Source organism: Apus apus, chromosome 3, assembly GCF_020740795.1.
Source record: "Apus apus isolate bApuApu2 chromosome 3, bApuApu2.pri.cur, whole genome shotgun sequence".
NCBI classification, from domain to species: domain Eukaryota; kingdom Metazoa; phylum Chordata; class Aves; order Apodiformes; family Apodidae; genus Apus; species Apus apus.
The window spans coordinates 73,105,288-73,131,478 of record NC_067284.1 but is presented as its reverse complement, the minus strand read 5'-3'; the positions used below and the strand labels follow the sequence as shown (position 1 = coordinate 73,131,478).

At 37.2% G+C, this 26,191-nt stretch overlaps 1 protein-coding gene across 2 annotated transcripts in view; it reads right to left on the bottom strand.

Moving 5' to 3' along the window:
• Positions 1–234: 234 nt before the first annotated feature.
• The window catches only part of SOCS5 (suppressor of cytokine signaling 5), a 34,841-nt gene continuing 8,884 nt past the window's right edge, over positions 235–26,191 (bottom strand). For both annotated transcript variants that reach the window (XM_051616044.1, XM_051616046.1), the window contains exons 2-3: positions 10,414–10,505; positions 235–8,330 (exon numbers count right to left, since the gene is read on the bottom strand). In XM_051616044.1, the coding sequence (XP_051472004.1) occupies positions 6,708–8,318 (1,611 nt within the window). In that variant the 5' untranslated portion in view covers positions 8,319–8,330; positions 10,414–10,505 and the 3' untranslated portion in view covers positions 235–6,707. The remainder of the gene's footprint in view (positions 8,331–10,413; positions 10,506–26,191) is intronic.

Sequence of the window (26,191 nt, the reverse complement as noted above, 5' to 3'; positions counted from 1 at the left end):
ATTAAAAATCTAAAAACTATAATTCTCTGGATCTCTTCACTCAAGTATTTTAGATGCAACAGAAAAGGACTGGAATAAACATGAGATTCTGACTATTTTGATCTAACTACTTATCCCTTTGCCATGTAGGACAACCAAATATTTGTAAAAATATAGATTTACAGTACCGAGTTAAAACCAATCCATTAAAATCACCTTTTACGCACAAACAAATATAAAAAGAAAACAGTAAAGTAGTTTATACCCCATTTATTAAGACAGCCATCTATTACTTAATACACTGGTTGGGTAGCCAGAAAACACATTATTTTTTTACTATATTAAGATGCAAGACAGTTTGGTAACCAGGTAACAAAGACAAATTAGGCAGGGTGGAGGAACATTTAAGCTGCAGCGGGTTAAAAACCACCTAAGCTAGGGAGACCTAAACCATCGCAGTTACACAAGATGCTGGCATCGGGCAATGCGAGGCATGACACGCTTCCCAGCCAACTCCTCGAGTGCCCAACAGGCCTGCCAGGGCCCCTTCAACTGGAATGTCAGGAAAAGGTTCAGGGACTGCCTGGGTGCCACTTTTTTGGACACCTGCCAAAGAGCGCATCACCAAAGCTAGTTTTTCTGTGCAGGGATCGCACAGGTTTTTTTGTAAGAATGAAGGCTTCAGGTAAGAAAGTTTATAGTGCAATCTGAATTCATTTGTGCCCACAGTGTCATTATTCATTTTCCCAAAACAGTTTAAATATAATCGTGTAGAAATTTGCTATCTCTGTAAAGATACAACAAAGTAGTGCTTATACAGTTGGTGACTACGTAGATTCAATTTTAATAAATAAATCTCTTCGTGCTTTTACAAAACTACAAGTATGAAAGCAAGAAGTGACAAAGCAGCCAAGTACTTTTGTGTCTTCCAAAAGCTGTTACAATTCTCAGGGATCTGAAAACATAATAGACCTTATCGCACAGGAAGCACACACCATGTTCAACTTAACAGCTGCTCAGAGAAGTACAAAACCCAAACCTGCTTCCTCTTTGCTAACGTGCCACCACGTTACAACTCCTGCTGTGAAATCAGAGAGGTTGATTTACTCTAGACAAGCAAGTTCAAATACGTCTCTGCTTGTCAGTGTAGCTGTGTGCTTAACAAGGAAATCTGCAACATGAGCTATATCACACATACACTATTATGTATTTTTTCTAAAAAAAAAAAGAAAAAAAGAAAAAAAGAAAAAAGAGGGTGAAACACCGGGAACTTCAGCTCAAAAGTACACCCTGTTGGCCCTAAGAAACCCAGCTGTAGCTTTGATGCAAATTTACAAAGTGAACATTTATTCAGCTTGAAAAGCACATACAGGAGAAGTTATCTTGGTAACAACAGATTGAAAGACTGTATCAGGTTAACATCCTATTGTAATTTTTGTAACGCAATCTTTGTAAGTGGAATATTTTCTAATAATAAGGAATGGCAATGCTTCATTGAAATAACAGATTTAAAAATTGCTTCTTGAAACTACTATTAAGTCAGTACAGCAACATGCAAACAAAGTAAGCAAAAGCACCAGATTTCCTTTCAGTCTTTAAATGATTGTCATCGAGAGGTGGGTTGTTTTGGTTTTTTGGGGTGCTTTTTAGAGCGTTTTGATTAAAGACATATTTAGAGAAAACTTGTTAAAAAACATCTGCAAGAGATCCTCATTGCAAAACATTTACTTTATGTATCTTGCTCTGAAAACAGCAAGCCTTTTTCTTTTCAAAGACCTAATCTTCAGCTAAAAATGACAAAAAAAAAAAAGCTTAAATTTCAGACATTTTAAGCCAACTGCATTTGGTAGACACAACCCATGGTCAAGCTAGATTATTCTTTGTATATCAATATTGTGAAAAGGGAGAGAAATTAGCACTGTTATGTCATGCTTTGTAAGAGTTAACACTTTAAAAGCCAACTGATTTGATTTTTGTCTATTTTAAGATTTTTTTGTAAAAGCACTTATGAACAAAAACATCTCCTTTGGTCACATTCAGGAGACATATGTTTAGGCAAGTGTGGCAATAGCAAGAACACACCACCAGTCAGCTGCCTACAATACATAAATACAGCTGAAGAAACAACAGTTTTTATTTGTAATGTATGCCATGCATAGGCAGAAATCGAGAGAGAATTTTTAGAATTCCAATATATTAATGTTCACCATATTGGTGTAACTTCAGGTAGTTTCAAAAAAATACTATGACTGTACATGTGTTTAGAGGCATTTTATTAACATATATATATATATTTAGGCTATGTAGATTGTTGCAGACTAAGGCTTGGCACATACATGATCATTTCACAACGCTTTAGGAACAGGAGACTCAAAAAGCACTTTGGGAATTTTAAATGTGAATGGTTTTAACAGGAGTCAAATAGTTATTTTAGAAAGAATCACAGAAGATTCAGTTACTATTTTTCTATTAAATATTGTATTTCAAGGTAGCTTTGAAAAAAGAAAAGACAACGCTCCCTGCAGATTCATCTCTCTGGTACTCAGCACCTTTTGACTTGACAGCTTCAGCCTTGCATGCAGCTTTGCAGCAGAGACAAAAAGCATTCTGCAAATATTTTGGCTTGCACGCAGAGATGAAACCAAACCGGTTTTGTACAACAGATACTCAGAACCTTTGCTTGTTTCTAAATAGTGCAGAAACTTCAAGTCAAATATACATTAAATGTGAGTGACTGTCAGGATGATGTCCAGCAAAAGCTTGAATTCATCTTACCAAATATTATGGATACAGACAGGTCTTTCACAGACCGTATGCTTCTGACATAAAGACTATGATTTTGTAGGCTACAAGTCTTCAAATACGAGCAAAATTTAAAGTACATCAATGCAAAACACGGCTTTGTAAATTATTTTCTTACGAGAAGTTTCATTCTGACAAGTAAATTATCTGGGCAAGTGTCTACATGGCCTTAAGAGTATTTTCAAAAGTTACTCCTTTAAAACTGATAAAAACCCCCAACCCTCACATAGTCAAAATACAGTACAGTTACTCTTCTCCAATTCCATTGGGACATAATTTCAAAATGCCTTAATTTCCTAAATTATAATTCAGTTCTAGAAACAATGATCCAGTTAGAGTACAAAACCTCTGTGCGCTGTATGGCAACGCAACAATAACCTTGTTTTATTTTCACAATATTCCAACGTTAGAGAACATGTTATATCGAAATTGCAATTATTTTTATTTTCATGCCTTAGTTAACTGGAGCTGTTGCCGACTTTCTAAAACACAATGACGTGTGTATTTATACGCAACAAACCCACCAAGTTGTGCTAACTGTTCAAAGATCTTAATTCCCACATAGCAGCACCACCTTCTTCTTTTTAAATATGGTCCAAAGATCTTTAAGATTTTTTTTTTTTTGCAAAATAATCCTAGCGAGTAAGCCCTTTCTGTAGCCCTTTCTGCAGAAATGAGAATCACCTCAAAAAATCACAAGATTGAGGCTCAAATACTCATCTGTCATGTAACCAAATTATATTGGAATAATGCTAGCATACCTTATTAACACTGCATGCTATTGTTAAAAAGATTTGTGCACATCTATTGAAGACAATACAAGATTTTCTGAACAAAATCAGGTTAAAGCACCCTCCTCAACCAGAAATGAGGAATCAACTACTTGCATTCTCAGCATACTAACATTTTAGTGCCTTTAGAACTGAAAATGTCTTCATTAAGAAATACACTGCAACTTGAGTAGTCAATGCTCAAGTCTACTATAATTTAAAAAGTGATTATTTTAAGCATAACCACACTAGCAAGTTTTTCTGTATATTTCAGTGAAGCAAAGCTTAAAAAAATTCTAGAGAAATGGATCATTCCTTTTTGTCTGTTTTAAAGAGAGCAATAAACTTCTCCGTGAAGACTGTTTACACAAATGCAAGAGGAAACTTTCTTAGATAAGTGTTTGGGGTTTTTATTTTTTCCAAAGATAACACCCCCGTGATTTAAAAATAAATAAATCAAATTAATGTGTATTCTTGACCACATTGATAATGTCACAGTTAGAATCTCATCAGCTAGTTTATGACAAGCAGCTGCAACAGGTGTAAACAAAAAAACAGGCCCCTACACTGGGACAAAGCTTGGTTGCAGGTTGACTGTATGATACTAGTATTGAAAGCAAGAGGAAAGTAAACTTCATTTGGAATTCAGATCCTACTGAGGGAACAGTGAGAATGACACAGTGAAGGTACACTTGGGTGCAGTTTCATGCTGGTGACTTTTTTTTCTTCTTTTTATGCTTAGAGCAGATTTTAAACCAGGAGTTGAGTATCTAGTAACACACACACAATTCAAAACTTAAGTGACCATTAGCACATTTGTACACATACTTACATAAACTTAGTATTTACATATTCTAAACAAAGTTCCATTTTAACAGTTGAAGTCTTTTAACACATGAAAGAAGAGAAGCTACTACAAAGAATGCATAACCAGATCACAAATTTTCCACAAGCATATAAACACATGTTTTAAAGTGCTTTCTGGGTGCTTCAGATGAACCCCTTGCAAGTATGAGCTCCTATGTAGTGCTGTTCCAGTCATTATAAAATTATTTAAATCATTTCTCTTCAGGTGCATTGTGAGTTCCAGGAAAATGACACCACCACCAATGTAAAAGTTTTAAGCTCTATCAACATAAACATTTACATTAGTTAAGTTCAGATGAAGTTGTCAAATACTTTGGTTTATCATAGCTTGGGATAAATATTTGATAGAACAGAAATTGCACCTCTCCACTCTTAAGTTTTTTTACTAGAAAAAATACCCCAAAATAAATTGACAGTATTCTTTGGTAAAACCAGGACATTTGGCCAATTTATATGTACATCTATTTATCAAAATAGTCTAAAAGTGAACAAATGCCACTGTCGTACTGTCAATTTACAGGAATAATCATTCCTTACTCTGTGGGGAAGTATCAAAACATTAAGCGTAGCAGTTAGCTATGTAACAAGCTGAAACACCTTCAGCAACCATTACAGGGGATCAAAAATGTTTTTGCTTAACACTTATCCTTTACGTTACATAAATTGTAACATGTTCTATGCCTGCAGACAAGTCCATTACTTTGCAGTGACTACAGAAACATTAATTCCATGGTGTACACTGTTAGGTTCCTGATAAGCATGTAACAAAAACCAGGAATATGGTGTGCTGACCAACCAATATTCAACTGCACAGTACTTGTGCATTACCTATACTAAGAAAAGCCTATGAAAAATTCAGTTAACTGCTACAAGTTACGTGAATATATAAAAACAGAGCAGATATACAAGTATAACACTGAACATACTGTACTTTATTAGCACAAAAAGCCAGAACAAGGCACAGCAAGCAGAAAAATACATCAAGAGAAGGGTTAGTGTAGCATACAAGAATAACGTTTATTGTACTTGCAGCCAAAATGTTCCCTACCTCGCACAGGTCACTGCCATAGAGAAGTAATAACATACTGTAGCAGCTGGTAAAGAAACTAGGGAGCACTCGTAATTGGTACAAAACACTAAACAGGAGTCAGGGCATTCCAACGAGATTTTAGTGCAAAATTGTCTAAGACAGAACAATTTTCAGTTCCATCTCCAATTAAATAAGCAAACAGAACTCAGAATCTTGTTTCCAAGTAATCTGTTGAAACTATAATCAGTGCATATTACTTTAAAACATTTTTTTAAAGCGCAAATGGAAAGATATTTACAAATAAAGTGTAACAGTACCTTTGAAACCTGACACGTATTTCAGATATGTCAGATTTTGTATTGATTATAATAATTCAAAGACTTGTAATTTTCTCCATAAAAATATCAGATAACTTTAAATAACCAAACATCTCTTCACTATTGCCTTCCACTGTAAGTTACAAGCAGTCAGGCCAACAAATTGTGTTTTAGAAAAAACCCAACCTTTTTTTTCATGGCAATAATCTAAGCCCATGTCCAGCCACTGAATCAGTAATTCACACTGGAAAGTATTTCACTGCCCAAGACAGTATTACCTTTGCTAACAATGCCACTTAAATCTCCAAGTGTTTAAAAAAGAATTACAGTACTGAGCAGGCATATTCAAGTCTTAATGATTAGGAAACCTTATACACTGAGAAAAGCATGATTCATCTGTTAGTATCAAAACACCATTAACTCTTAATGGACTGCTTCTAATGAACTGCTCTTCATTAAAGAAAATACTCTTATTCACTAGTATTTGAGAACCTGTTTGTGAGCTAAATTAGTAGTGGAAAGTTTTCAAGAAGGTAATTTTAAAAAAATACTTCAAATATTAGCAAAATGCTCCTCTAATAAAGCCTTTCTTTATTAGCATTACTTGAATGCCCCATGGAAAAATGCCTCATAGTTTCTTCATCCAATTACTACAGCTATAAAAGGGAAACAAAATATTTAGAAATTAGCAAAAATATTTTCATTAGGCTTTAATGAAAAACGTGCAGAATTGTGTCTGCTTATTGTTTCCAAGAGGCATCACAACTTAGTTTGACTAACAGCAGGCAGCATCTGACAGGATACTAACACTCAGCTTAAATAGGATATTGCAGAAAAGCTAGACGTTGTTGGTGCGCTCGCTGCAGTTAAACTGTAACACACACAGGAGGAGAAAAAAAAAAAAAAAAAAGCATATTCCAGAAGCTTATTTCTGATTTCCATTTACTTTGCTTTTATAGGTTCCCGCTCCAACCATCGCACCCTGACTTTTTGTTTATAGTGATACTCCTTTAGAAAGTCTTGCAACATCGAAGGTAGAGGAAGGTCATCGATTCCATCATACGTAGTGCACCTGCAGATTACTGCCCGGCAGATATACTGCAGACTAAAGGGGAAAGTCCTGTTCAGAGATACAGTCAGCAAGGGTTCAAAGAACATGCAAGAGCTAGGGTCTTTGTAGTGTTCCAGAAGCCCTGTAACAGTGGAGGAGTGAAACACACAGGGATCGTGGGCATCGAAACTAAAGTTGTGATTCCACTGCTCAATGCGTGCATGTAGCGAGCGGTTGTAACGACGGAAGCTCACTGAGAAGAGGTAGTCCTCTTGCGCAGAATCCCTGAGCAAAAAAGTGCCTTCAGGTTTGCCCTCCAGAAGTGCTTCTGCTTCATAGCGGTCCATCACCCCCCAGTAACACGGGTTACCTGTGATCTGAAGTAAGTCTGGCACAAGGCAGTGGATGTAATCAATTTGAGTATGCACTTTCCAAGCCCCCTGCCTGCTGATATGGCCGTGGCTGTCTCCAGACATCTGACGCTGCTTCTGCCTGCGTGACTGCAGACAAAGCGTCGTTGTGTCCTCTTCAGAGTCACAGCTTCCTGGAGGTGTTATGTTTTTGTCCCCGGTCAGCTCAGTCATACCAGGGGCTAACTTTGGTCCCAGTTTATACAACGGATTAACCTGTGCTGTAGCTTCAAAAGTATGTATTTGGGCATTGGGTGGGGGATCAACCCCTTCTTCAATACTAAGTCTACGTCTTTCTCTGAGCCTGTCTTCTTCATCTTCTGTGGAAACCAAGGAAGGATCAAATGTGTCAAAAAAAGTTGAATGAGGACTCACAGGTGCTGTGTGTTGTTTAATGAGATGCCACTTCTGAGCCAGATCTGAGCCTGCAGGAAAAGGGCATTTCTCAAGCATTAGTTCCGAGAGATGGATCTTTCTTTTGTTGGAAAAGAGAGGTTTGGACTGCTTGCTGTAGGTTCTCATGGGAAAACACAGCCCAACAGTATCCTGCAGACGCTGTCGTAGAGAACGGCTACCTACTGTCCTGCTTGATACTGCATCCATATCATGGACAGAGCTCACCCCATACCTTCGCTCTCTCCTCTGCAAACCACTTCGTGTCCTACCAAATCTTTTTTCAGTATCCAAGGAGCTCTGGGTTTTGGTAGAGCAGGAATGCTTTTTCTTCCCACCCCAAGGAGCATGCCGAGAATAAGAGTCCCTTCGAGCAAGTCTAGCTCCTGTGGTGACACACGAGTCATTCTCTTTCTCAATGCTTATTTCAACAATCTGAGGAATTTCTGTGACACAGTTTTGGTTCCGCCTTGCCAAATTCTTTGAAGGACTCAGACCTAATTGCAAAGTAATGTTTTCTCGCAAAGGACTGCTGGGCTGTTGTTGAGCCAAGTCAGCTATCTGGACAGCTTTCTCTTTAGCAGAAGAGCAACTAGTGGAGTTCACAACCACATTTTCATTTTGGCTTCCACCCTCATGACTGAAAAGATTCTGGCACCTGTATTTGAAATTGTTCCACATCTTTCCCACTTTATCCATGGATTACGTTATCTAAATTCAAGAGGAGAAAAAAAATTAAAACAAAAATATAAGTTTAAAAAAATGAGAGTACATCCTACATTATCAATTAAGTTACAGACACAAAAAAACAGTTAACTAAACACACTACATTTGAAAAAGCGCCTAGTGTTGGCAAGGTTATGTGGAAGTGACATGTCATCACACAATTCTGATATTCAGAAGAATCACCACAAAGAAAATGTTGGGGAAATTACAAACATTTTATTTACAAGAAGCTCCTAACATTTTTCTGTAGGCAAGTAGGTAGGTCTGTACAGTTGTATTTGATGGACAGCTATAACTGACAAAGTTAAAAAATATCAGTATGAAAATAGAAACTTAGGAGAAAAAAAAGCATTCAGCACTCTTAGATGAGGCAATCAGCACAAGACAAGGAAAAGCAGTGTGGTATCAGCAGAATTTTAGAACTATAAAGTCTCTGATATATTAATAAAAGCCATACATATGAAACATCTAAAAAAATCCCAAAATGACTGCCTGACTTCGCTACTTAAGATATAAAAGAATGAAAGAGCCCAAGGAGCTTTTCTATCTTTAGTAAGAGTACTTAAAAAGAAAAAAGCTGCAGCAGAAACACGATGATGGTGAATCATGAAGATACAATAACAAGATAAAAACATTAACAAGTGTGCATTCTGCAACTATTTTAGAAACAGAGTATGATAATTGGAACAAGATTGCCAAAAACACAGGACTGCTCTAGGACACAGAGAAACAGGCTAATTTTGTACTAAAAAAAAGTCAGGCAATGCCAAGCTAAATTAGATCTAATTAAATTCTGAGAGAAGTGCTAAACTTGAAGGACTAAAACATGTCACCTTATCTAATTTAACTCTTAATGGAAACTGCTCTGGTCTTTGGAAACATCAGCCTAGAAGTCCCTTAAGATAGAAACACAGCTGTAAGCCCCTGACTTCATAGCAGGATCCACCAAGACTGGGGAAGACTCAGAAGCGTATCTTACATGAGAATCATGAAAGGATAATCAACATGAAACACCTAACTGTTCGAGGAACAGAAAGCAAAAGGAGCAAAAGCTTTCTTCCCCATCTCATCCTCAGTTACTTCTGCAAACCCAGCAAGTGAGGTATCTACACCCAACTGCATAAAATAAAACTTTTAAGAATTTAGTGTGGATGCAGGGAGATGGTGGCTGTGGGGGAAAGCAGGGAATTCAGGCCTTCACAGTCTCTGCAGACTACTCGTAAAAGTTACTCAGAACACAGTGCTAATGGCAATCTGAACAATACCCAAGTAGTTATTAAGGAGGGAGACACTTGCAGAGAAGTGTTATACATAGAAGATGCTACTGAGTTCTGTGTAAAAGTTAAAGTCTGTAAGCAAGGGAGCAAGCAATGTCTTCCTGATTAAAAATAAATAAAATCCTAAATTTGTTATTTCTGGAGTTCTCTGGACCAAGCTGGGGTAGTTTTAAGATCAACAGAACTAATAAAGTCAGATGATGTACAAATCTGTGGGAACCACACAACCATGTACCATGCCATTGCAATAACCAGAGCTGTTTCCGGTGACAAAATACCCACACTGACCAGGAGGCAGCATATGTTTGCAGGCTGCCAGCCTGTAAACACAGTATATATAAGGTTGGCTTTTTCCCACTTTTCTTTCATGTTGTACATTTCTTTCTCTTCTTAGTCACAGAGATGTTTAAAAAATTTGGGAAGGGAAACGGCAGAGTATATAACCTTCATTCCCTTGGGAAATAAGGCTAGAAACAGTACACAGCTTTGCAACAATGAACTGGAATTACTTTTGTAGCCAGTCACACACCATTCTGTGGTGCCTTTTATTCTAAAATTGCTCATTATTGCTCTTCCTTACACTATTAGTCTAGAATGTTTTTCAACTGTTACACGTGTGGAAGTTTCTACACACTTGCCCAGAAAGAACAAAGAAAAAAACAACCAACAACTCCCTCCCCTCCCCTCCGAGCCTCCAGTATACTGGCTTAGCAGATTGTATTTTCAAAAGTTAAATTTAAAAGGTTAACTACTTTTTGTCATGCTTGAGAGAATATAGATACCCTTCTTACCCAGAAAAGCATATGAGTCACTGTATCTTGTCTTGAGAATATACCTCACCATGAACTTGCTAGATTCCTTTTCCGAGTTGTGGACATGATTACTGCAAAGAAAAAAAATGGTATTTTTGGTTAGTTTTTATAGTATCTGTTACTTTTAGGTATCTTTTAGGTATTTATAGTTAGTCACTGGTATGAAAGGGATATTTTACTAATTTTATCTTAAATGTGTGCACAGAGCTGCCTGCTCGTTATATTTTTAATGCATATTAACATAAACAAAAAGTTTCACATAACTTTGTTTTTCATCCATTAACAACATTTATCAAATAGTCCAGGGGAGGACCCTCAAATGCAGCTTTTGAGAACCAAGAGTGAAGCCACAGCAACTGGATCATTGCTGCGCCAGGCACAATGGGCAGACTCAGGCCTGTAAAAATGGTTTTCCCACATCATGGTCTCAAGTTCAAAGCAGTGATTCCCAAGTTGTGGTTGGCAGTGCTGTCAGATCACCTCATACTGCCTCCTCTTCTTGTTTCCAGCTGCTACATCACATCAAAAGGCAGCTAAAAATACACACTTTTCTAATATTACTTTTCCAGGTAAGCAACTGCTGTTCTTGCCACTAGGATGTTATATGATTGTGAAGCAAAAGGAATATGAACCATAACTCTAAAAATGGGAAAGTAAGTGGAATACAAGACGAGTTCTTTATTAAAAGAGTAGGGCAGCACTTCCCTGAAATAATCATAATTGTTTCTTCAGAAATCCAGAGGCGTGGAGGGATTTAGTATGCTCGCATCACTGTCAGAAATCTAACAGTAACAGATTTGCTTCTCTGCACTAGAACCAAGCTCAGGACAGCATTAAGAGTCAACAGAAAACATTGGGAACTTATATTAAAGCTTCACATGGAGAACAGGAAGAAAATATTCAACTGTGATGTGTATATACTGGAATAAAAAACACGTGGGGTTGAGCAACCACCAGGTGAATATTAAAAGATCATATTCCTAAGCAGAAACTCCAGAGGAATCTCAAAAAAATACAAAACATTATTAGTTTCCATTCACCTCTAGAAGCATTAAAATTGCTGAAATGCTTTTAAAGTCAGGCCATACTACTACTATTGTAAGACTTCATAAAAGTAACCTTTCCAGACGGCAGAGCTGCAAGTACAAAATCTTAGTACAAAATGAAGATTAAAGTAAAAGTACAATTCTTTTTCAATTTTAACATTTGCATTAGTTTCTTCCCCCTCCCCACATTATGTTCCTAGCAAGTCTACAAGCCACAAAACCTACTGTAACTGGTTCAGAGTAACAGAGCAAACAAAAGGTAAAGTTGCTAGAACAAGGGAAATACAATTTTTATTAAAGTCTTACTTAAAACATCAGGTCGTGCAGGCCTAAGACCAACTTATGAGCAACTAAACCCAGTAAAGCTGTTTTACTGGGCACTGGTGCTAACCATGTAACTAATTAAAAATCCTAAAAGGATATGGAAACATATTGAAGTTTCATGCTTAATGGTACTTACATTAACTCTACACATAAATATTATTCCTCAGTCCTATTCAGAAACATGAACAGACAACACACCACCTTATCACACATCATTGCTGGGCAGCAGACAGTCTGGTAGACAAGCTGCCCCATGGCTCCAGGAAGGAGTGCTTGCTTTGGGAAAAAATCTTCACTAACAGAAACCAATTTCTTGAATTTGGGTGACTGTCTCAGTTAAACCTCTCCACCTAGTGTTTAGAATAAAACCTGAGTCACTGGTAAAGTATTTAATATTCAATCTAGTAATTTTAAATTAGTTTAAATCAATGTGCAGATGCGTGGTTTCAAATTTCTTGTGGCAGCACTAAGGTTGACAAAATACAATTTAGTTCTGAACTGGCCTTAAAGCCATACTGGTTTTACCAAGGTGCACTGCCAGTGATTAAATTTATTTTCTGTTTAAACTTTAATTCCAACAAAATTAAAAAAGTAAATTCATCAATTTGTAGATTTTCTAAGGACTAGAAAATGTGTCCAAATGTTCCTAAACCAATCTCTTTTAAAATAAAAATAATTTCTATCTACTTGAAACTGACATAAGATATCTTAAAAAACTCAACAGGTAATAAGCACAATACTAGGACTACAGAAGCAATGAGCAGTTAGTCTTAACACTATTATCCCACTTGCAGTAAAATTAGAGACGTTCAAAGCCATTAAGTTTGCATGAGTGTAATCTTCAGGTATTCTAAATGTACAGACGATGAAACTACAAAGAGAGCTAGGAAAACCATTTGTATAATACGATTTAAAGACAACAGTTACAACCTGTTTGTAATCCTGAAATACCACATACAGATTACTGTGAAAACTATGACCACTCTTTCCAGAAGTGTCACAAGAACAAGCCAGAGCTTTCCACCTGTGACATTCAAAACTAAGGATGTGCTCTGTCCTAGTGGCAACACACGTGTTACATTCTCAGTGTTAACCTCACTTAAAAATGACTCAATATGGGAAATTACATTCAAAATATTAACTCCTAAAAACATACCATCTTCACAAGAGCTGAAAACATGCATAATGTAGGACAGCTTGCAAAACTAGTATGCTTATTTGAAAACAGGAATCTTGTATGTTCTTTGTTTTGGTATTTTCCCATTATGACAGCTTCAAAACACTGAAAGGTAACAAGGCAAAAAACACTGAAGGAAAACAAACCCAGACAATTCTTACAAGTCAAAAAAAAGCCAATAACCTGAAAGCGGAAGGAAAAGGGGAGAGAGAAGTCACAGTCTCTGCTCCTTGCACACCCTTCATTCAGATCAATGCTAGCAGAAGCCTACTCAGGCAAGCAGGCTAACACATTCACTGACACTAGGGCACATCCCCTTGGACCATGGAGGTAGAAATAAAAGGAATGGAGGGAGACTACACTTCTGTTTGGATTGTTCCTTACTTTAAACCAATTCACTTAGCAGTGACAAGAGACTCCATTATTAATGACATTCGCTTCCATTAAGGTATGCTTGCTGAAGAGGTTAATGTCCTATTTGCACATTGCCAAATGCCTGCTATAGGCTACTGCTCCTAGGGATGCACTAACAAAGCTGCTCACATAAGCACTCCTCAACCTTATTCAGTCAAAATGAATAAGGCTGGCAAACACCTACTGTTTAAAGTAACCCACTTGAGGGAGGAAGAAAGGGCAATGCTAAGGATTACAAAGCAATTTCCTCCCTCCCAATACAGATTCCAGAAATAATGCATTAGCACAGTAATACTAGGGACAGCATTTTTTAAAAAATGAGGAATATGTTGGCTTAAGTGCAACCATGCATTTGTCTGCACACACACAAAAATGTTCTCACTGGAGACAGCTTGAAGAACTGACCTGGAGGGCTGGAAGGAAGAGGTAGCTGTTATTTGTATAACTAGACATGGTAAGGCGGCCAAGTGTCCCAAGTGCTCTGTTTTGTTCAGAAGAATCTGAAGGTCTGAACCCTCAAATCAACACTTAAACCCGCCAAGAAGAGCTAAAGGATACCAAGCTGTAGTTTCAGCAACACAAAACTGGCATACGTCAGCATTGCAACCAAAATAAACAGAATCATCCTCTTCCTGGCCACCTGTGCCGGTGCAGGAGGTGGTCTGTACACTGCATGGCTGTTCAGTGAACCAGCTCAAGGAACCAATCCAGATTAAAATGAATTCTCAGAAAACGTCTCGATCATTTAGTCCATCTGGTTTATGGCTTGTGTATAAACATTCATGCTAATACAAGGGAGGAACAGATGAGGAGGGAAGGAAATAGCAGCCAGGGCAAGACTGCTTCCTTCCACAGCAGCACGGGTTTCTTCTGCTCACAGTATTTAGACCTTAAATGGTTACTTTAAAAAGAAATCTCAATTTGAAGCTTATATAACTGGCTGCAAAGCGAGAGATTAGGACTACTTAAACTGCTGCTTTGAACATTCACATTGAAAGTTCAGGCACCTAAAACATTTACTTCAAAAATAAAATGCTGAGTTGGCTTGATGGGTCCTGCTAAAACACAGGGAAAGTTACAAGTCTTAAGGCCTTAAGCTGGCAGACTGTCAAGTCAAAGGAAAGTAATGATATTTTGCTATTGTTTCAACATGAAAGTAAGAAGTAATCTCCTCCCCCTCCTTGGTACAGATTCATAAGGAGCAAAAAGCAGTCTTAGCTTGGACAGCTGATATTCTGCCAGTTTCTTTCCAAGCAGCTACACATTGGTAACTTCAGTTCAAAAATACCATTTCAGATATTTTTAGCAGTGGAATAATCCTTGTGGCTCTTTGCTAGGCTTTGGGGCTCAAAAAGGACAATGTCAGGACTACATGTGTTCACGCTAGATGAGAAAATAGCTTATAGTTGCTATGCATTTCTTTTCTGTTCAAAAACCCTAAAGTTCCTGAAACAGAAAAACATCAATGGAAGAACAGAATATGAACAACACTGAACCAAAAATAAAGAGATAGCTGCTTCTGAAGTACTCTCTTCCCTGTACTTCCACAAGTTTCACAGTTAATACAACTGTCATTAACAAAGCTAGCACTCCTAATTATATTAGAAGCACGGAACTACAGATAGCAAGCAAAAGTTTCATATATTAGTCTAGAAATATTGCTATACGGACCTACTGGTAACTCCATGTACTGGTAGGTATCTGTGGTAGAAGCTCTGCAAATTCACAGCCATGATGCATATTAATTCCAAGTAAAGACACTCTCACAACCATTCAGCCAGTATCCTTATGGTCACTCATCATCATGCAAATCCACACAAGCAACATTAAAAGGAAGCAGAGTCTTTTAAATTACCTCCACACACCCTAAGTAGGCAACTTCACCTTATCATTTGAAAAACTAAAAGAAGCATTAAGTCGGCAAAGTAAGGTATCTGCTACAGAAGAGAACTCTAGAAGAACTCCAGGTGAAACGCTAAAATAATGTTTCCTGTACTGCTATGCTTAACTCTCCTCAAAGAGAAGCTGCTAATATACATTTTAAATTAATGTGGGCAGAATAAATAGATCCAGTCAGTGTTCAAGTTAAGTATGGCAGCCCTCTTGACGGCCTCTGCAAAAGCTTTAAGTAGAGTGAGAAAAAGTTATGGAGCTCTCCCCTAGCAGGGCAGAATTTGCTTCTGCTTTTAAGAACACTAATGAAATATATTCTCTTCTAACAAGTTCTAAAATATCTCTGTTTCAAATTGATATACCAAGTTATCTAATGGTTGTTCATATGTAATTCTTGGGAGTTCTGAGTTAAGGAAAAGTGCACCTTAACAGCTAAGTCTCTCTGAAAGTAAAGGAAATTGGAAGCAAAGGTGAAAAGGTGGGTCAATCATCCCACATCCTTGACTAGCTCAGTAGAAACATACAATTTAAGATATTTTGTAAACAGCATTTAATTAAAATTGCAAATTGGCCATTTTGCAAACAGCTAGTTTATCTGTTCTTGGATCAATTTATATTGATTTAACAATCTTATTTCTTCTCATTTGATACTCCACATTTTTCAAAATCTCAACAGCCTGCCTAATGCCTCTCCCTCACTATGGTACCCTTGCCCCCCACCAGCTTAAAAGCAGTCCCTATACATACAGAGGTCTCTTCAGGCACTCAGCTCCTTCCCAGATTTCCTTTCTACCTGCAAACTAGCTAGCTGCCACATCTTAAAATTCATACTACTTGTCTTTCTCAAGTGATGTATCTACAATGGTGACTACATAGGAAAGACCAGTATTGCTACTCATACAACTGGCAAGCAATATTTACAAAAAAAAAAAAAAAAAAAAAAAAAAAAAAGCTGTTCTTCTTTCAAATTTCAGTGAAATTGACCCTTGAAGTTCAAAAGTTTCTAGAACCACAACTGAGAAGAGGAACAGCCTAAGCCATGACTTCTTAGGAACTGCAGTTAAAGAAGTTAACATTAATCTGAACACTATACATAGGAACATGCATTAAAAAAAAATAATCTCTTGCACTATGAGTTGCACTGTTCATAAGGTTTGCCATTTCTAATGAAAACTGAAAACCCACTGAGGTTTTATGGATAGCATCTGTATTTGTTGTTCACTCCTACCATTATTGGAGCAAAGCACTTGTTAGCAACAACATCACATGCATGTAAAACACAAGAAAACTTAGGAGAATTCTACAATTGAAAATGAGCTTCTCTTTGCAGCAACAATTGACTTGAAACATTTAATTATAATTTAAAGTCCAACTGTATTAATGGATGACCTGTAAATTGGTCAGACTCCCTTGTGGCACTGCAATACTGAAGAGATCTTAACAGGCTACTGGGGAGAAAACTGCTGGACCAGCCTAGTGTCTTACCAGCTACAGTAGAAGATGGCCTGGGATGGACGGTTCTGTTAGCATCCACAAACATATAAAGTAACTTTCATAATGACTTAACTCCCAACTTAATACTTTATCACTATAGCACCACTGGAAATCTTAAATCAGTTTCTGTATGAAACATGTTTTCATAAAATGGAAGCATATTCAAATAATTAGAGAATGAGACCAAAGGAATTAACCTGGAAACTATTTGGCAAGCGAGGAGTTAAAATCCTGCCTAAGACTACCCCCACAGCTGCTGTCAGCAGTCAGGCTTGTCAAGAGAAGCTCTGGGCTGCCCTGACAAGACTAATTGGCAGCAAGCACCTGGTTCCCTAGGCTGGGACGGGTAGGTAAAAGAATATAAACCCTGCAAAGAGGGAGAAGAAGCTGGAAGGCTGCCAGCAGGTCTAGCGTGTTTCATGTTTTCACTTTGATCCACAGGCAACTTTATCCTAGACTATACCCATTAGAGCTATCAGAAATATTTTTCTGCAACTTTTCAGCTGAAAGGAACCTATGCTTTATGGTTCTGTACCTTTGAGCTCTGCCACTGAGCACCCACCAAGCCTTACTCTGCAGGGTGACACCATGGCACAGCCAACTGCAACATCAACATTAAATTGCAGTGGAATTGAAATTTTTGTTTTCAAACACCACCAATAATTAGCTTAATGTGTTATTGTGCCTTTTAAGTTATGGACTAATATGTCAGAAAATCAAACCCAAGACTGTCCTTGATATTCTGTGTATTGGAGACAAAGCATGTGCAATGAGTTTATGATGCATAGCAAATGACAGTGGATCTTTAAAGAACGGAAAAAAGTAAAGAACCCAAACATTCTGGCAACTAGCTAAAAGCACAAGGAACTTTAAGTGGGACTTCCAGAAGTGTGAAAAGACACTTAGAACATATTTTGACCTCCATTAGAAATAATACTTTCAGTGAATTTCAGATTTCAGAAATTCTGCCCCTTGGGGTTTTTTTTGCAATATTAAAATGCAAGTAAAAAAAAAAAAAAGGCAGTGAGATTTTTCCTAGGAATAAGGAAAAAAATTAGCTTTACATAAGTTTCACATTATTGAACTAATGGGTGCTTAATTATATACACACATACAAATTAAAATATAAAAATATATACATGACATCAATATAGTTCAGACTTTTTTTGTGCAAGACAGTTTAAGTATAAACAGTGAAAAGTCAGAACTAAATTTATTTGAAGCAAAGTGCTCTGCAGAGACTGTGTCTCTGCCAAGTTTCACATTTTGGGCATTTCACTTTTAGCTTGGTAGTCAAGAATTCCAACAATGTACAGTAGTATGAATATTTCTATAACTTAATTGAAATTTAGAAGTGTTAATAGGAGAAGTCAGTACTTACATGCAGTCTCTGTATGAAAGACATTTCAGTCAGTAAGTGTTAATGCAGAATTATGGAGTTAGTGAAGTCAAGAGGCTGTAATGGAACCACTTGACAGTCATACCACTGGTATCACTAGAACAAACTCACCCTAACAGCCATGGAGTGTCCTGCTCTGCTTTTAATTGAAAATGCTATATATAAAAAAAATAATGTATAAAATTGGTCTAGTGAAAGGTGTCCCTGCCCATGCCAGGGGTGTTGAAACTAGATGATCATTACAGTCCGTTCCAACTCCAACCATTCTATGATTCTATGAAACAACTGCACTATTCCTTTAATTTATAGTGATGCTAAACTGTACTAATACAAAGATCCATTAGTGATCTTTGAACAGCAAAACTGCAGTGCAGTGAGATTATAAATGACTAAGATTAGAGTTACTGCTCTAATACCAAAAAAGTTTATCCAAGTGACAGCACAGCAAAGAAGCCAACTCTTTCCAAAAGATGCTCTCCTTTTGTATTCTCCACCTTTACATAGAGATGACTAATTAATAAATTTAGAGGCCTTCTTGGACTTTATTCACAAGCAGAGACTTCTGTGTTTTTAAATAGAATGACTATGACTCAAAACTTAGTATCAGGATGTACCATAAAAGCTTCAAGCAAAAACCCGCTAACTCCTCGCACTGCCAAAAATGTAAGACTATAGTTATATGCACAGGATAAGCATCAGAGTGACTGAGCAATCATTGATAAAAAACTCAGATCTGTCTTTCCTCTTAAGAGCATCTATTGCCTCAACCCATTACACCTGAGGTGTTAACTAGATTATTATGTTACTATCTTATCTCTAGGGAGCTGGATCCTATTGCATAGTAAGATGCAAAGGAAGTGATACATCTTTCTTCTTGGCCTTACATAACGCAATCAGGTACATAAAAACTATTTCAATGAAATGTTTATTCTGGCAAAGAAGCACCTGTGTAAGTCAAGCAAATGAATCTCCACAGGATGAGAATTTCTAAGAAAAATATGTTTGATTAGTTCCTAAATTCTTCTGAAAATAAAATATATAAATACTTTGGGTTTTCATGTTGTCTATCTAAACCTAAAGTTGTCTCCAGTCTTCACTAAGGATTGCTGTACCAAGACCTACTAATAGACCAATAACACACTGCTTAGCTGAAGTGCATTCCTCTTAATCAATAGGAAAACTGCTTACATGGAAAAGGCAACTCACTAAGCTGTGATATTACTCTAGTACCTGACACATACAACAGCTCATTCAGCAAAGGAAAGCTGCTAAGTATTTATGGGCTCCTGTCAGATACAGGGAAGAATAAGTTATAGGCTGCAGGAATTCGAAGAAGATGCAGCAAAGGAACAGACAAAAAAAAATCATCTTTACAACAGCACTACCAGCTGCCCAAGACTAATAAAACTAACAATCCTCTTTTGCCCTTAATCAGATTTATTAAAGCAGATTCAGTTGTATGAATGGTTTAAGAGACTGCATTTCATGCAGGAAGAGTTTGCAGAGCCACATAAAACTGAGCACACCTAAATCAGATGATTGCTTGAGAGTGAACTTGTCAGAGAGCAGGCATTTACAAAAAAAACAACAAACAGCACACACAAAAACAAATAAACCCCAAAACACAATGGAGACAAAGTGAGTGATTAATGCTATTTCACCATATTTCAGCCTGAGATTAAATTTCCCATCCCCTGCATTAAAGGAACAGGAGAGTACAGGTGTTTTCTAGGTTGTTCCTCATTAGTAGAACTTAGCCACGGCCACAGTCCATGATAAATAATCTATGATCACTGTGCTGCTATTAAAATGGACATCCCTGCTTCCCTCCCATCCCTTTGCATCAGTTTCCACATTCATCTGACCTCTATTTTCACTGTAAGTTAATTAATGGAAGCACTAGACAGACAAGCAGCATTTCAGCCTGGAAGAAGCCAGAAGAAACAAGAGATAGTGTTAGGGTAGGAGAAGCTACAGAGTCTTATGCCAAGAGTGAAGGTGAGAAGAACCATCTCTACCAGCAGCAGTGAGCTTTGACACTGGTTTAGCCATTTCTGTGAAACTCCACATTTTATGAAATGAAAGATTAAATGAAAGTTGTAACTGTGCCACAAAAAGATAAAATTAAGGCCTGAGACTAAGAGTCATCTAGACAAATCCTGTACATTTGATATGAACCAGAAAGCCTTAACACTGTTATCAGGAAAAACTATTAACATAAAAATACAAGAACTATTCATCTTTGTTTTTTCAAAAAGATGGTTCAACTGTTACTTAAATACCATACAACCTACATAAACATTTTCAAGATAACAGGGACAACCCATTCAATAAATGATGTCAGGAAGCTGTGATTCTTAAGTATCTTTTATATGATAAAGAAGAAGATGATTCTTGATGTAAAGATATAAATGTCCTCAATTTATCATTAGGAGAGATGTGGCAATCTCTACACCTAGTTACTGTCACATAATGGCCCTGAGTTCCTGATAGAAAACATGCACAGTGATCTCAAGACTGAGAACAGCCAAATTTTCCTTCTCATTAGCAGATGTTACCTAATAAAAATTTTTGGGATGCCTATGATTAGCCACAGTTTAAGCACCACCACCTCCAAAAACCATTAGATAAAGCTGAAGGGTCTGAATAAATAAAATCAGTCATGCTACTTCACACTCAGACCCATCTGCTATATATTGGCAGTTTACCAGTCAGCTGGGGTGAAGGAGGGGAAAATTAGAAAATACTATATAGTGTTTGACTTGTACATGAGACTGCAAATTTCTGATAGCACTGGCAGAGGCGGCACATAGGTACACAGGATTAACCAGTAGGTAACCTAAGATTGGTCCTGATTTGAAGAAAAACAAAGATCTACCTTCATAAGAGTTCTGACAACCAGCCAGACTGGAACACCTTTCAGCAAAATCTGTCTGTTCTCTCCTATACTGAATCAACATGGAAAAGAAACTCCTGCTCAATCAGTTACCAGCTTCCTTAAAGCTCACATAGCTGCAGTGGGCTCTGCTGCTAGCTCCAAGGAAGGACAGCAGTAAAACTCATGGAAGGTTCTCTCACACAACTTCAACCGTCTACATAATTGACATGGGTTTTGCTACATGGGAAGTGAATTTTAAAAAGGCTACTTTAAGCTATACAGCATCAACAGGCAAGGCCACCTTTCTTAAAGCATGAAGTAGCCACCTCAAAAGTAGCAGAGGCACTGAGACATTCGGCCTCCTTGGTGGGCTTAGTCTTCTTTCCAAAAAGAGAGACATGACCTTGAAAAACCTTTTTTTTTTTTTTAAATTATTACTATCACTTAATGTTTCCCATTATCAGAACACATTCAGTGGCTTTCTGAAGTTACTGATTTGGTATGAATTTTATAGCATAGGTAGCTACCTTAAAATAGTTTTTCAAAGTTGCTGCAAGAAAACTGCCCCAAGAGGTTATATTTTGTGTGTCTTCAAAAGTAAAAAAACAATACCTCCTCATCTTAAAAATTCAGTAAGTGTGGATTTTGTGTGCAGTATCTTCTGCTATTCTTACAAGAAGTACAGCCAAACTTGGTTCAGTTTGGAACGCCTGAAGAAAAAACCCTTTAGCTTCATTGTCTCAGCAGTCTTTCTAGACTGTATCTGTTAAGGTCTCCAAAGAAACAGACTGAGCTTTTTTTACTCACACAAAGTGATTGAGTACACATTAGCATGATGAGTGGCATCCTTGTTATGCTCCAAAGTAACATATCTGTTACAGGAGAAGTCACTGCTGTAAATAGTACAGGTGTTGGTTGGAGTCTGGAGGTACTGGGAAGCTCATGGGACAGGAAAGGAGGACTCCTCCACGATTCCAGAGCTGACGTGTGCCAGGGCTATCTCACAGAGACTTCCCACCTGGGTTTGTGCCGTAAGACCACCCTCAACCCTAACAATTAACTTGGGACAATTCTGGTTCCCAGGCTCTGCACAGCTTACTGCAGTCCACTGACATACTTGAAAAGAAAAAACCCTGCTGAGCACACAAAGTGCAGACAGTCTCCAGGGAATTCCACAAAGAAATGTTGCCATGTCCAGATGACAAATTTGCAGAAAAAGAATTGGCTCAATTTTGGCAGATTTTCATATAAAATTAAAACATTACATCTCAGACAGAGGTCACCCACTGACAAATTTCAAGTACATGTTCCAGTTTGGAGGTGTATTACAATACTTCAAAGAAAAGACTGCCATAAGAAAATAGCCCAGACAAAATTATTCTAGCTTTGTTTCTGAAAACAGATGAAGAATTTTGGCTGAAAGCTTTAAAGAATATGATATTCAAAGCAAAGAAAAGGCATAAAGTATTTCAGTCAAAAAATTAGAGTTCAGGAAAATTATAAACAATTGAATACAGCATCTCTTAAAAATTTCTAACACTTCCCATTATCTGTGGAAGAGATGAAGGAAGAACACCACTGGGAACAATGACTCATGTGTGAACTCCCATTCTCACATACACAGCAATGCACTGCGCTACAAAAGTGTACAGTTACACAACAAAATAGGACTCTTTGTCAGTGATACAGAATTACAACTATTTCAATTGTCCACTAAAAGTTTGCAAACTGATGGGTCAACAACTAGATGCTCTCAAGAATTGTTTGTGTAACGGCCAACATCAGGTTCAGTGAAATGACAGAGCAGACACAAACATAAAATTAGCTTCCTTTCTAAAAAATCCAAATATTTGTTTAGTCATTGAGCTCAGGTAACATTAACACTCTGTGTCATCTTGTTTTCTCCAGAAAACATTTTATGAAAAGCAAATCAGAGTGACCTTTGTAAGCCTCAGAGATATGATAGTCAATTGGAAGACTTCATAGCCTTGATCTTGTATAATGGTGTACTCCATTTGAAGAGTATTGAGTGAAGGCAGTGAAGAAGAAAGTGAAGCAACACCAGCATACAGAGAAGACAATATTCTCATCATAGAAAATAGAGGTATTTTAAGCCCACAATAAACAGGAGCTGAATTCCGTGAGAACCAACTAAGTGGTTATGCTACCGCTGCACCACCCAAAGCTTCAGCTCTACAGAGTCCACACACACAACTTGATTTCCCCTCCTTCTCCTCCCTCACTTTATGATATACTCCTTTGTTGTTGTTCCTCACCAAGTAGGCTCATGTCCATCTTCTTTCTGTGCACTCCCATGCCAGCACCAAAGTACAGGAACAGACTGTTTACTCCAATCTACTTAATTCCTGCAGGTATAGGATAGGTATGGTTGCAAAGTCTTTTGAGCAGCAATTTTCTATGTGCATTTATTTGAGCTGTAGGCTTAGCTCCTGCAAAGATGCATTTAACTACCTATGCTGCCTCAAATGTTGAAGTACAATCACTTCTCACTAGAGCTAAATACAGTGTTCAACTTCAAAAATAGTAAAAAATATTATAAATTACACATACAAAGCTAAATGAATAGGAAACAAGGATAGGAGACACTGGATTCATTCATGTTTAAAGGATTTGCAAATGGTGCATCAGTAGGCCTAGCTTTTTTGTGACAGAGGGGTAGGTTTGTACACTGGCATTCTTTTCCTGATTTGGCTTCCATCACTGTCCCAAATCAAAGAAGAGAATTTTTGCCAAACTAGTTCTATCTGTAACACCACCATAACTCCCGCTACACACAAACCATGAGGGTTTCTGACACCACAGCAATGACAGCAAAGATCAAGACTACTTCTCCATGCTTTTCAATCCAATAACAAACTCTGTTACCTGTTACACTGCAAAGTGTTTCCTTCTAGGTCATTCCTTGTATCAGTATTATGGTGTTTTTATAAAATAAAAGTGAATACTAAGCATAGGAAAACTTAGTGATTAATGACACTGTGGACCTAAAATATCCTTCAGAAGAGAGGCATCAGCTGAATACTACCATACACGATTTTATGCCTACATCATCCTGCTGCTGAAGAGCACCACTGTGGCCTACTCAGCCCCTCCAGGACACTAAAGCAATGTGCATAAACAAGTAAGGCAGAATAGAAGAAATTCTGCTAAGTAAGTCATCCATTATGTCAGCATACTAATAAACCAACAACTGTTAACTTACTGCTCTCTGAATTCAGAAGAACTTGAAAAAAGAGAGGGTGCCATGCTTTAGAAGCAACAACCTCACTGTTGACAGGAAGTTTGGAGGTAGTATGTTTTAACAATGCTTCAACATCAGCTTGTTTCTAAGACTGGAAATTTTAAAAGCTTCCACAAAATTGCCATCAGTTTCACAAGTAAGCAGTACCCTAATTACTTTCTTGCTGGATTACATCAGTTTTATGCTTCTGTGAGCAACAGCTCACAGTAGGTCTACAAATTATCTAGGTAACAGAGTTTTGAAAACCTTATTAGCACCTACTCCTGTGTTTGCCTTTGGCAGAAAAAAGTTTTTGACTCATTTTCGTGTCCAATTAATCCGCAGTCACATTCTTTATAGAAAGGCTGCTGGAAAAACTCAACTTGCTGGAAACAGTAACTATAATTACTGACCCTCTTCAAGTCAGCCAAAACTAAATTGCAAAGTAGAATTTTTGGCACTAGAGTTATAACTTAATGGTACAAAGAAGAGAAAGTCTGTGAGTAACAGATTAAACCAAGCCCAACACTTGTGAGAACTCAGAAAATGAGATACAAGCAGTGAGCTTACAGAAAATTATTGAGAATGGACTCTGAACAAGACTAGCCTCTTTCTACATTTGTACTGCAAAACAAAAAGGGCAAAACTATTTCTTTGCGCATCTTCTCCATATCAAACTTTTGTCAAACAAAGCATTAATATTAAAAAAGGCACATAATTTTATCAAATGTCATAATAATGAAGAAATTGTAAACCACAGCTGTATGGCATTTTATCTCCTAACATAACAATATTCTCTTTCTCCTCATTTTTCAGGTTTGCTTTATTCACTGCTCTCTGGGATTATGAGGAAACAAACAAAAAATCTTTGTGCCTCTGTTTTTCTCAGGAAAAGAGAAGATGTCATTGCAGGTGTCTCATTAAGAAACTAGCGTGAAATAAACACACCTCTGTCAATGAAACTGGCAAATGGAGATTCTTGTCACTTACTACAAGATTTAAAGCAAGTACAGGGATGACATATCCCTCAACTCTGCACAGATACACTGCTAGTATGCCATGTTAACTTCACTAGCATTGAGATGATTGGCTTATTATGGTACAAAATTGATTGATGGCTCATATTTGACTAAACTCTGAAAAACATTATAGAATTCATGGGCTATGCAGATCTTTTGCAGTCTTTGTTTCTGCTGCTACACAGTCAAAATAGGATGTCTGAAACAATAGTTGATTTTATAAACTGACAATTTTTGAACCTATAAGCAAGAACTTACAGGACTAAGACCAAACTTGTTTATATCTTAAGAAGCATTTACAAAAAAAGGTATAACTGCAAATCTTCAGCTTATTTATTGTCACCTATGGTGTTCAGGGAGAGTATTTTTTATCCAAATAAACCAACTACATTGCTGAAAACATGGCAGTAAAGCTCCTCTAGAGCTCACTACCCAATACGGATTTCGAAGTATCAGTTAAATATAGACAGCCTAAAAAAGACAACTGATAATACATTACTATGCTAGTTTTTCTATTCTTAAAATTTGATCAAAACTAGTATAAAAAAAGCCAAACAGCACTCACAAAAAAAAAATAGTGATAACATTTGTGGGGAAGGGATGAAATGAAACATTGCACAAAAGCAGGGGCAATTCAAACTTTCACATAGCTTAAGATTTAGCCCCTAAAAACTGGCTTCCAGATCTAGTCCTGGAAACAAGTGTAAGTTTATTCAACCAAAACATCTGTTGTGCCTGAATTACATACATTTCTATGGTCTACAGTAGAACAAAATGTTATTCCAAAACTACATGCCATATCAAACCTTAGTCCAAACCTTAACCAAAAATACAAGATGACTGCTACTTTTTCAGGCAAATTATTCTACTGG